General features: G+C 36.1%; 1 protein-coding gene across 1 annotated transcript; it reads left to right on the top strand.

The window, feature by feature from the left end:
- Nucleotides 1-936: 936 nt before the first annotated feature.
- LOC138332356 (matrix metalloproteinase-20-like) lies at nucleotides 937-11428 on the top strand. The gene is made up of 11 exons (XM_069280434.1): nucleotides 937-1095; nucleotides 3213-3304; nucleotides 3572-3723; nucleotides 4317-4392; nucleotides 4699-4838; nucleotides 5168-5425; nucleotides 7049-7174; nucleotides 7885-8052; nucleotides 9149-9282; nucleotides 10304-10452; nucleotides 10911-11428. Exons 1-11 carry the CDS (start codon nucleotides 943-945, stop codon nucleotides 11008-11010), a joined length of 1548 nt encoding a protein of 515 aa, XP_069136535.1. The 5' UTR covers nucleotides 937-942; the 3' UTR covers nucleotides 11011-11428.
- The last annotated feature ends 1098 nt before the right edge of the window (nucleotides 11429-12526 follow it).

Below are 12526 nucleotides of genomic sequence, written 5' to 3'. Positions count from 1 at the left end.
TAAAATGATTTGCAGTGGTATAATGTGCGGATGGATACAGTGTTTTGCGGAAGGTGGAATTGATATATGTAATTGATGGGTAAATATTTTCTTTGATAGTATATTGAATTTGCAATGATTTGGTAAAATGGAACACATTAATAAACGTACAAATAAATGATATATTGATGTGAGACATGTTCTTTATTTTTAAGCCAAGGTTATTCATTTGAACAAACTTGGTAGCATCCCAGCATGTCACAGGTCTAATCTCAGTTTTCTAGGGCTCTTGGTAATTAGTTGATTTGACCTTTGTTAACTTGAATGGAGGTGAAAGTCAATTATTTGGACAAATGCACCACGGCATAAGCTTACTTGTACTTCGAGCAGGTGAGCAGTGCTAATCCCAGAATGTATATAGCCTTTATGTACTGGATAGGATATAAGATACGTATTATAAATAGTCAAATTACTTATATCACTTGTGATCTATTGGTATGATATCTATATAACAGACAGAGTAAAATGTCTAAGTGACTGATAGGACTAAAACTACTAATTATAATTGGATCTTAAGTAGCGTTTCCAAGGCAGTGAATGCGGGCCGCACTAACATTTCCAGACATGCGCAAAGTAGCATTTCTAAGAATTGGAAGAGGTATTTTTTTTAACTTTCGTCGGACCGAACAAAAATATAAAATAAACTTTAAGAAACTTAAACATTTGGATCTCGGAACTTTCTAGACGTGTCATTTGGGGAAAATTACATCATATTTTATTATTGTTTGTTTTACTGACTCTTAAAGACACGGATTATGCGGCTTTAAGAGAAAAACACCCTAAATTGGGTCGTTTCGTGCTGCGTTATCACACTTCACAAGCTACACATCACCGGACGTGGTGTGGGGCCGTCTTTGTGCGAACATCCGGATCAACAATTACTTGACCTTATTAATCCATCTCATGTCTCTGCTAGAGAGATCAACGGTCATTCCTTTGTTAGCGTTCGTCCTCTCACTTGGACGAAATTTTTACCCAATTTACAAAATGAGGATACTTCCAGTTCTTTCCATTCTTATTTATTGTGTGACCTACAGTTCAACTTTTAGCCCGGATGTAAGTATGCATATAGAATTATTCGATGAGGACCAATAAACCTAGCTATGCGTAATTTGTAAATATGAAAGTTTTTTTAACTGTGATACACTTAATTTGATAACCGATGATTAATTACTATAATAATTTTGTCACATAAAATTATCACTGAAAGCTGCTACGTAAAACACGCTATTCACCCAGCAAAAACGTTTTCGGAGAATGAAGTATTAAAAAAAATTCGATACGTTGATCTTATTTGTAAACTTTTGTTCAAGTTTATATTATATATAGTGAACACGTTAATTAAACATTTTACTTGGTTCAGAGCTTTTTGTTGAGTTTGATCGTGGTAAAATGGGTTTTTGCATTGTATTTGGCGTTCATTGCAATGTGGACGGCAACTGTTGAGGAAGTTATTTGTTTTTTTCTAGACACAGATAAGTTAGAGTGATAAAACCAATTAACAAAAAGTCAAATCTATATGTTTGTATATATCTTGCATCACCAATCGCTTTAACAATGTTGGCTTGATCAATAATATGTGTCTAGTAACTTCTTCACTTAATATATTAAAACTTTAAGCTCAAAGTTCTCACGCGTTGTGTAGACTTTAAGAACAATGAATACTTTATTTATCTGTTAATACTATGTTTATTTGTAGTATTGGACAAGAAATAAGAAATGTAATGCCTCCTGTGGGTAACTTTGCAGACAAATACTAACAAGAGTATTGCTGTTATAATTGTGTCACAAAATTTTATTACCTCTTATCGCTTAAGGAAATGTTAGAAAGAGGTTTAGTGAGTTAGGGTTAGGGTTTCACCGAAAAATTTGCTCAATAGAAGCTGATTAATTTGGTGAGGGACGTTCGAGAGGATAGCATATATACGGTGCTTCACCACACAACTACATAGATAGGAGATTATTGCGATGTATTTTTAGTATAATCACTTGCTACCTAACTACCAAAGTTAAAGTGAATTTTATAAGGTAATATACGTTCAAAAACTATCATGAATGATGGCGACACTTGGCAACGTCATTGGAATGTCATCAAATGGCTATTCAGATGTAGATAAACGATATTCTGTTTAAAAGGCAACATCAGCACAAACCCCTTAACGAATAAATAGTATAAATATTTGCAAGCATTAGACAAATAGTTGTGCATCTATGACAATATATATGTGCCAGAGGTGTGTAGACATTTACGTCTTTTTGCGCTTTCCATTTGTCCATTCATTTTTTTCATTTCATGTTATCATTTAGATATGTTCAACAATTGTATTTATTTTCCTTATTTTAGTGAACGCTGTCGTATGACTTTATAAAGAAATGAACAAATATATCTAACAAAACCCTTTACAATATTATGTAAAAATTATATTTTCTTATTTTAGTGGACTGCCAAATTTCTTCAAAAACAAATTAAATATAACTATAAAAAAGAAAAGGAAATTTATTTTTAAAACCCCTTAGAAATAAGATAAAATTAAAACGTTTTTTCCCCTTATTTGTAAACTAAATGCCTGTCGAACATGCAGGTTACAATTTAGTCTTCGGTACAATACGATCAGTGCGGAAATACTATACTTGAGAATAGGAGTTTTGTACGAAGCACGCCCTATGGAAAGCGTGGGTGGAATCGTCCTTTAAATTCACCACCGGATAGACTTAACGTGACAGGAAAAAACAGTACATTAATTTAGCATTTGAACATTTAAAAACAAGAATGTTCACCGGGAAAAATGAAACGACTCTCGAAATTGAGAAAATGCTTCTTTTCGTTTTGTAAAAATATGAATTAATTATTTTGAATTGGTACAGAATGCAATTATAATTAACATATTTTTATTCATGTCTATATCGATCCATGTATTCAAACATTCATTGAAATTTACACGATAATTATGTCAGCATATCAGGCCGACCATCACTTTGCCATTGGTACAGGTTCTCTGCGTCCTTTTTGGTGGACGTGGATGAGGAGCAGAGGTTTAAGTCGCGGGTTTGTTTGGCGATTTGGTACAATAGATCGTGAGATGGAGGTCCTGATAGAGCACTTTAATCATCGTCAGTAGTGTTTCTGAGATGTTAGACTTTTATGATTAAAACAAAACTATTTTTCCAATCAGAAATTTTTCGAAGATTTTGGTTATCTTGACGATGCAGCGTCTAAGCCAGATGGAACCAACCACAGCCCTGAGGATCGGGAAAGGGCAATTAGGTAATTTATGGCGTTAATTGGTAATTTAAACACTGATCGTCTTCATTCTTTATAATTTTGTTTTATCGTCTTTTTCCTAAATATTTTTTTCTCTTACTTTTAATTTCACATTGAAGCTAATAAACAAAATACATAAAAAGTATAACTGAATATTATATGCACCTTCATCATAATTGTGAAAAAATCAGAGCGCAAATTATATCATTATATATATTCGAAATTAATAAATGAGCTGAAATGATTCCATGTTTCCATGACATATTGCAGACATTTTCAGAAGGTGACTGGGTTACCAGAGACTGGTGTACTAGATAAAAAAACTATCCGGAAAATGTCAGGTGAACGGTGCGGAGTAAAGGACCTTGTTCCGCCCAGGAAACGAAGTAGGCCCGACGGACCATTAGAGTTCTATGCAGTGGGTAAGTTTGGAGGTTTTAAAACGTAATCGAGGTTGATTAAGAACGTTATCTTAGTATTACATGTTTTTCTTTGTATCTTTGTTTGTTTGTTTCTTTCTTTCAGAATTGACTAAGGGTTATGCATAGTATTAGTGTTCCACTCGTTTTTTACTTGTCTATAATGAACGAAGTGATGACACTTATTATATTTGACCAGTATTTCAAGGCGCTCATTTTCACTGCCAACTCATAGCTATGCATATGTGTAGCAGTTGTTTTATTATTATTTATTTTTTAAGGAACCCGAGACCTAAATTTCAGATTACATTCGTAGTAAGGATAATGATGATAAATATGTGCATAGAAACAAATTTTATTAAATTGTGGCAACGGACTTATATACATGCTGACATCGAAAATGGCAGTACATTTTCTTTCTGTGTGCGAAATAAAAATCATCCAAGATCACTAAATGAAAAAAAAAACCATCCAAATACATGGAAAAGATACAGACAAGACTAACATAAACAGTGTATATACTGTCACCCCTACACACATTTATCAGACAATGAACCATTCACTCGAAATACCTAACTTGTGTGGTTTGTTTTCAGGGAGTAAATGGAACAAGGATACTGTGACATATTCATTTGTTGGCTATACAAGTCAACTACAACGCGGCGAACAAAGGTAACATGTGAAAACAATTTCTACCACAAGTTAATGTTTAACAAAAAGGGTGTATATTAGGAATCAGTCAGCAAGTGATTTCCTAAATAATCTGGTATTCATTTCATACATGTTCATTTAAGTCAGCATTGTTTTCCTTGTTTATGCTATGCACCATACCCAGTAATCCCCGATGAGAATGTATGTGACATTGGAACACCGTTGCACCATCAGCGGCTGTTCTGATAAGTAAAGGGAGGGAACTACGTGTAATATAAACCAAAGATTGTGAAATATAACAATGACTGTTTTCATACTTATGTTTAGGAGGGCTATTGCAAATGCCTTGGCAAAATGGTCCGAGCAAGCCAATATTAATTTCCGAGAAGTGACCGGAAGTAACGCCGATATACTGATCAGCTATGGGCGCGGAAACCATGGCGACAATTACCCATTTGATCGCCGAGGTAAATCAGGATATCAATATCCAAACATATCGATGGTTTAGATAAGAAAAATGAAATAACAAGTGCTTTTACAATTTTTCATATATCTGGAAGCCCATAACGACTTTATCATTTTAATTAATGAATGTAATTAATATTTTTATCAAATATATATATTTACGTAAATCAATAATAATTCTTTAAAGGTCATAAAATATGATTTTTCATGGTTGTTTTACAATACTTACTATAAGTTGGAAAGGAGCCTCGGTGGCAGAGCGGTTAAAATGTCCCGACATATTACATTATGTACCACAGGCCCTCACATGTAAAATAAAAACCTTTTACAGGTGGTACATTGGCGCATGCGTTCTTCCCCGGTTCCGGAGACATTTCCGGCGACACCCATTTCGATGACTCAGAAGAATGGACTCTAGGAACCTCACAGGGGACCAATCTAGAGATCGTGGCCGCTCACGAGTTTGGACACGCTCTAGGAATCGGTCACTCCAATGTCCCAGGGGCGCTAATGGCACCTTACTATGCCGGATATGACCCTAACTATGGGCTAGGGGCGGACGATATACAGGCTATACAGAGCATATACGGTAATTTGTTTGCTACATAACGAATACGTTTGGAAAAGAAGCGGTAAAATAACTTGGCCCGAACTGAAGACTTCCTAACCCTCGTCTGATTTTTTGCCGATTGAGCTTACTACTTGTCGACAACCAATACGATCCAGAATTTTCAGCTCTCTCGGTTTTTAGTGTCCCCCCATTTCTGATGTCAGACTGCTTATACACAATCGAGTTAAGTATGCAAGGTTTGAACGCCGCTACCAAATAACATACGATTATACGGCCTGGTGTAACCTCCCGACCTCCAAATATTAACCTGATGATGCACCGATTAAGGTTCTTGGTCGGCGGCGATCGAACCGATTCATAACCATTACGAGTTGATAGTTTGTTTTTTTTGTAACGACTCTTTTTTTTAATCGGTGACAAGGTTAACGTTAATGTGCATCGAAGACACAAAGTCATTATTGTAAATAGATTGTTTATACTAAATGTCTTCCCAGTTTCTAGGGAATTTTTATTTGATTAATCGACTGTTATTCCCGTAACGCAAAAATAAATCTACAAACCCCCAACTTATTTATGTTTAAATGTCATAAGTTAATCCCGCTTGTGAACATTCGTCTATGTTTCCGAGTAAACAAATTAAAGCCAACACAGGAAGTAATTGATTCTGTATGTTTTTATAGAAGACCACTAGTAGATTTCCTATGGAACTTGGTAATAACAGATTGGGATAAATTTTCATCTTGTCCTACTTTACCTTCAGACTATACATAACAACGGACATTTAGAGGTTAAATAGTTATTTATGGAGGTATAAACCTTAATAGGCCTGGAGAAAATAAGCAGTTCATGTTACATTTGTCTCAAGATGTTTTCATGTTGTGGTTTCTGGTGCTCAATATATCTGTATATAATTGTAGACAATTCTTATATATATATATATAAAATATAAAAATATTTTTAAATAAAAGAATTCAAACCCCTGAAGACCGGCATGAGCCGAGAAAGCGCTAGGGAGGAAAAAACTGTTTTATAGTTGTGTGTTATGTATATGGAAACCATCACACGGACATGGTTCTTTTTTACTTATATATATATTGTATATATTTTCTCCTGTATCGTAATTTTGTAGCAAACATGAACTTGTTCACGTTTTTTTAAAGTTACCTAAGCTTATGCATTTATGATATCTATCCTTTTATCTAATCATCTTTATGATAATCAGTTGAAGGTGGGGTTCTCAAAGATTAACAGTTGTCCTCCCACTACAATCAGATATGGATTATTGGAAAATAACTCACACGAACTTTGGAAGGTTCATCGAGTCTGAGTTTAGTAGAAATATAAATATATATCAGTACATGTTAACCGATGATTTAATGATGAGAGAATAGTCACTATATGTGTAGAAAACCTTCACTTTTTGGCGTAGCGCAATATCATTTAGATTCATTAAACCTAGTACCTAGAATTATACACAAGGGAAAGCACCATGTGGTAGTTAATTCCAACATCACAAACGAAGGTGGCGCTAATGTAACTTTATCTAGCAATCTAGTGGTGTCGTTGACCTCATGACATACACGGCACCATTGGTCAACTGTCGCTCTACGTCTCAATATGGCAATTATCTTTTCATTGTAGGTGTACGGCGTAACGGCGGTGGGGGTTCGCCCACGCGCGCGCCACGGACCACTACAAGAAGACCAACTACTACTAGGGCACCCAGGGGAACAGACTGCAATCTTAAATTTGACGACACATATACTGGTAAACGTTCATTCTCTTATTGAATCAAATGGGGAGATAGAGGATAGACCAAATATAATCACTATCGGTTTGTAACATTTTTAACATCATTTTCTCATTTTTCTTATGCTACTATGTCGATTCTTTAAAAGGGTTCGCATTATAATCGTCATCATTATCATCATCAGCATCATCATCATACCACCATCATCATCATCATCATCATCGTATCATCATCATCATCATCATCATCATCATCATCGTATCATCGTATCATCATCATCATCATCATCATCATCATCATCATCATCATCATCATCATCATCATCATCATCGTATCATCGTATCATCATTATCATCATCGTATCATCATCATCATCATCATTATCATCATCATCATCATCATCTTGGTCGTCGTCGTCGTCGCTATCACGTCTATGCATCTGCACTAAGCATAGTACATGTATTAAGAAATTGAAAGGCGATGGTCACAATTAATAAAAATCCTCCGATCTCCTATAAATCCTGCTATGTATTTATAGAGGGACAGTAACTGTTATTTACTGATATCAACAGGAACATTGCTATTTAGAAAGAAGCTAAAAGCAGTCTACGTTATGTGTAAAAGACTGAAACCAATGCCTGTTCCTTTCAACCTTTAACGACTAATGTTAAAAAGAGGCGGCATTAATGGCCAATCAAAATGTTGAATTAAATTGGATGTTTTACAGGAGACGATGGCCGTCTTTATGCTGTACGTGGGACCAAGGTCTATCGGTTTAGATCTAACGCTAATGGTGTCGAGAGGGGGCGCTACATCAGGAGACTGTTCCGTAAAGCTCCAAAAAACCCGGGGGCCATCGTCAGATCGAGGGACCAACGGCTCTATTTCTTCAAAGGTAAATGCTGATTAGTTAATAAACATTATGCAAATCAAGGTCATAGCAATAACCATCAAACAAATCTAGGTTACATTAATTACCATCATACAAATCTTGTTTACTGAAACCACCGTCATAATATCTAGTTCACATCAACCACCATCATACAAATCTAGGTCACATCAACCACCATCACACAAATCCAGGTCACATCAACCACCATCATACATATCTAGGTCACATCAACCACCATCATACATATCTAGGTAACATCAACCACCGTCATACAAATCTAGGTCACATCAACCTCCGTCATACAAATCTCGGCCAAATCAACCACCATCATACAAATCTAGGTCACATCAACCACCATCATACATATCTAGGTCACATCAACCACTGTCATACAAATCTAGGTCACATCAACCTCTGTCATACATATCTAGGTCACATCAACCACCATCATACATATCTAGGTCACATCAACCACCATCATACAAATCTAGGTCACATCAACCACCATCATACATATCTAGGTCAGATCAACCACCATCATACAAAACTAGGTCACATGAACCTCCTTCATACAAATCTCGGCCAAATCAACCACCATCATACAAATCTAGGTCACATCAACCACAATCATACATATCTAGGTCACATCAACCAGCTTCAATCAAATCTAGGTCAAATCAACCAACGTCATACAAATCTAGGTCAAATCAACCACCGTCATGCAAATCTAGGTCAAATCGACCTCCGTCATACAAATCTAGGTCAAATCAACCTCCGTCTTACAAATCTAGGTCACATCAACCACCGCCATACAAATCTAGGTCAAATCAATCACCGTCAGACAAATCTAGGTCAAATGAATCACCGTCATACAAAATCAGGTCACGCCAACAATGGTTATACAAATCTAGGTCACGGCGACTCCTGCTATCCAATTCAAATAAAATTGCTTGTAATTTGATATTATATATGTGCGTGCGTGATCTAGTTTTCCAGTTTAATAAAAGCACTGTGGCTCATTCGATATATTACTTATATGATGTAAAAATATTATAAAATTGAAATTTGTACAATTTTAATAAGTGGACTGATATTATAGGTTACAGATTTTGGCGATACACACGTGGACAGCTGGACAGCGGTTTCCCAAAGGTCATTAAGGGGGTCGACAACTGGTACCGGAATGCCAAGGCCGCAGTGCTCTGGAGAGATGGAAACATTTATCTCTTCAAAGTCAGTACTTCTCCTTCATGGCATCGCTCTTGTCGTCGACGCCATCTCATTGAATAAAAAGCATTAATTACTCTTACTTGGATACTAAAAGTTACATTATGGCGTTTTTAATTTGATTTTATTATACCTCAAGTGAGAATGCAGCATTCTGATTGGTCGAGAGATATTTGGTATTTCACACTATTACACGGCAGTAAGCATTAGAACAATAGGAGACAATAGACACGTCGTAGCAACCCCTCTGGCAACGGGTGATAGTGTATTTTTGACAGTGCAAAATATTAACCGCCCGAAAAAGATGCGCATTCGTTTCTTTCTTCGACGCCATATTTGGTTTTTAAGCGATGCTTCAAAAATAATCTGAAGCTATTTATTAACAGTTTTGCACAATTAGTCTGTCTATCAATGTCTCTTTTTTCAAATGAAGTACGGAGCTTTCCGTTTACACCTTTCCGCTTACCGTCCAAGCGCTATATATGTGGTAATAATTAATCCCGCCGGTATTAGGTGAACGGAAGTCATGCGATTACAAGCATCTTTGAGACGTTGCTAATGTTGTAAATGGATGAAACCAGAATGCACTGCGATTTACAAAAATGTTAAGATTTTACCAAACGCGGGAGAAAAGACAGCAAGAAAATTTCATCGAATTCTTATTGTTAGTATTCTTTTCTACAATGCAATGATAATAAGCGCTACTGAGTACAGTATGGAAGCTTGTATGTTATTTTACTGCCGACGATGAGTTTTCGACTTTTGCTTAAATAGGTAAAATGTTTAAAAAGATTGCAAATACTTGAAAAACAGTTTTGTTTCTAGACTTTTGGTATAATACAATAAATACTTCTTGCATTAGAGAGTGACAGTCCCTAGTGTCACCACTCGGAATAGCACTGTCAACCTCAGATAGTACTTATATAATATTCCATACATTATCGAATTACAACAAATGACAATTTAACTATTGAATCTGACGACATTTGTATGTTTAACTACATTATATTTCCTACGTATTTGACAGGGTTCTGAGTACAGTATTTGGTATGAAGGGTACACACGGCCTCCCAGAGGTTACCCCAGACCTATCTCCACTTTCTTTCCCGGTGTTCCAGCCAATGTAGAAGCTGCCATACGCTACGACCGATATACCTATTTCTTCAAGGGACAGAAGTATGTCAAAATCACCATACCCGCTGTTCATCACGCAGTTGTGCATCGACATTTTAGTGTCACACAACAATGTTTCTTTATCTTTTAAATTTTTCATTTTATTTGTTGTCTGTTTGTATCATAGCAAATTTGATAAAATATTTAATGTAATGCACCAATGTCTTACAGCAATATTTGTTTTAATTTGATTGTAAGTAATTTTATTTTTTTCGGATGTCTTTATCTTTTATTACAATTTTAATGAAATACTAAACATGTAAATTGTAGATGTTTGACATTAACGCTTATCTTACTTAGTTATTTTAAAGTTCACGACTATAAAAATAAATAGCATGCAACAATATTTCTATCAATTTGATTATCAATTATTTTATTTTCTTCTGTTGAATTTATCATTCCTAACAATTTTTAATGAAATACTCGCAAAACATATATGATATCCACATTTATTTTTTCAGCTATTTCAAAGTGGACGACTATAGCCGACGAGTAGTGAGTGGGTACCCTAAAAAGAAAGCTAGTGCATGGTTGGGATGCGGACGCCCTACGCCAAAATAGAAGACAGAAGAAAGGGTTGGCAAAACTGGACTAAATCTGAAGGCAGTTAAAATAGACATTTAAATGAGCATTTAAATGAATTGTAAAAAACTGAAATATTTACAGTAGCTGTTTTAGGTTACATGATAATCATGGTCACATGTTTTATGCCTAGCGTTGAGTAGTTAGTCCTCTATTAGGAACTAAGAAAGTTTCCATGGTTACCACTGACCATGATGACGTCATCGAATGCAATTCAATTTATTTTATCTTTTGTCCAAAATATGTGAAAATCATCATTGGATCGAACTGCAATTGAATGAATATAACACATAAAAGAATATTCGAGATATTAAACACATCTATAATAAACTTATGTACTACCTAGCTCTCTCATTTGAAATTACGTTTTAATAAAGATACCGAAATCACACAAAAATTGCATTGTGTTAACATTAGGCCTTCTATCAAGACTTACTCGTTCTATTGACGACATAACGTCTTTATCAACAGTATACAGATAAAAACGCTTCGGTCTTTGCCCTGTTAATGGGACAGCTATTTCAGTCCACCAATATCTGTCTTCGTTCTGTTAGTGGGACAGCTATTTCAGTCCACCAATATCTGTCCTCGTCCTGTTAGTGTGATAGCTAATTCAGTCCACCAACATCTGTCCTCGTCCTGTTAGTGGGACAGTTAATTCAGTCCACCGATATCTGTCTTCGTCCTGTTAGTGGGACAGCTAATTCAGTCCATCAATATCTGTCTTCGTTCTGTTAGTGGGACAGCTAATTCAGTCCACCAATATCTGTCTTCGTCCTTTAAGTGGGAGAGCTAATTCAGTTCACCAATATCTGTCTTCGTCCTGTTAGTGGGACAGCTAATTCAGTTCACCGATATCTGTCTTCGTCCTGTTAGTGGGACAGCTAATTCAGTCCACCAATATCTGTGTTCGTCCTGTTTGTGGAACAGCTAATTCAGTCCACCAATATCTGTCTTCGTCCTATTAGTGGGACAGCTAATTCAACCCACCAATATCTGTCTTCGTCCTTTTAGTGGGGCAGCTAATTCAGTCCACCAATATCTGTTTTCGTCCTGTTAGTGGGACAGCTAATTCAGTCCACCAATATCTGTGTTCGTCCTGTTTGTGGAACAGCTAATTCAGTCCACCAATATCTGTCTTTGTCCTGTTAGTGGGACAGCTAATTTAGTCCACCAATATCTATCTTCGTCCTGTTTGTGGGACAGCTATTTAAGTTCAACAATATCTTGTTCGTCCTGTTAGTGGGACAGCTAATTCAGTCCACCAATTCTGTCTTCGTCCTGTTGTGGGACAGCTATTCAGCTGTTTCTCTGTAGTGGGACAGCTAATTCAGTCCACCATATCTGTTTCGTCCTGTTAGTGGGACAGCTAATTCAGTCCACCAATATCTGTGTTCGTCCTGTTAGTGGGACAGCTAATTCAGTCCACCAATATCTGTCTTCGTCCTGTTAGTGGGACAGCTAATTCAGTCCACCAATATCTGTCTTCGTCCTG

This window comes from Argopecten irradians, chromosome 9 (genome assembly GCF_041381155.1).
Source record: "Argopecten irradians isolate NY chromosome 9, Ai_NY, whole genome shotgun sequence".
In the NCBI taxonomy this organism is placed as follows: Eukaryota; Metazoa; Mollusca; class Bivalvia; order Pectinida; family Pectinidae; genus Argopecten; species Argopecten irradians.
The sequence above is the reverse complement of the archived record's forward strand: the minus strand, read 5'-3'. Positions and strand labels throughout refer to the sequence as shown.

What these genes read in the sequence shown, in the direction of transcription:
- LOC138332356 (XM_069280434.1), top strand. Translation starts at nt 943, where the DNA reads ATGTCTCTGCTAGAGAGATCAACGGTCATTCCTTTGTTAGCGTTCGTC. An exon ending in GATCGGGAAAGGGCAATTAG is followed by an intron (nt 3,305 to 3,571) that starts GTAATTTATGGC and finishes GACATATTGCAG; the next exon opens with ACATTTTCAGAAGGTGACTG. An exon ending in ATTAGAGTTCTATGCAGTGG is followed by an intron (nt 3,724 to 4,316) that starts GTAAGTTTGGAG and finishes GTTTGTTTTCAG; the next exon opens with GGAGTAAATGGAACAAGGAT.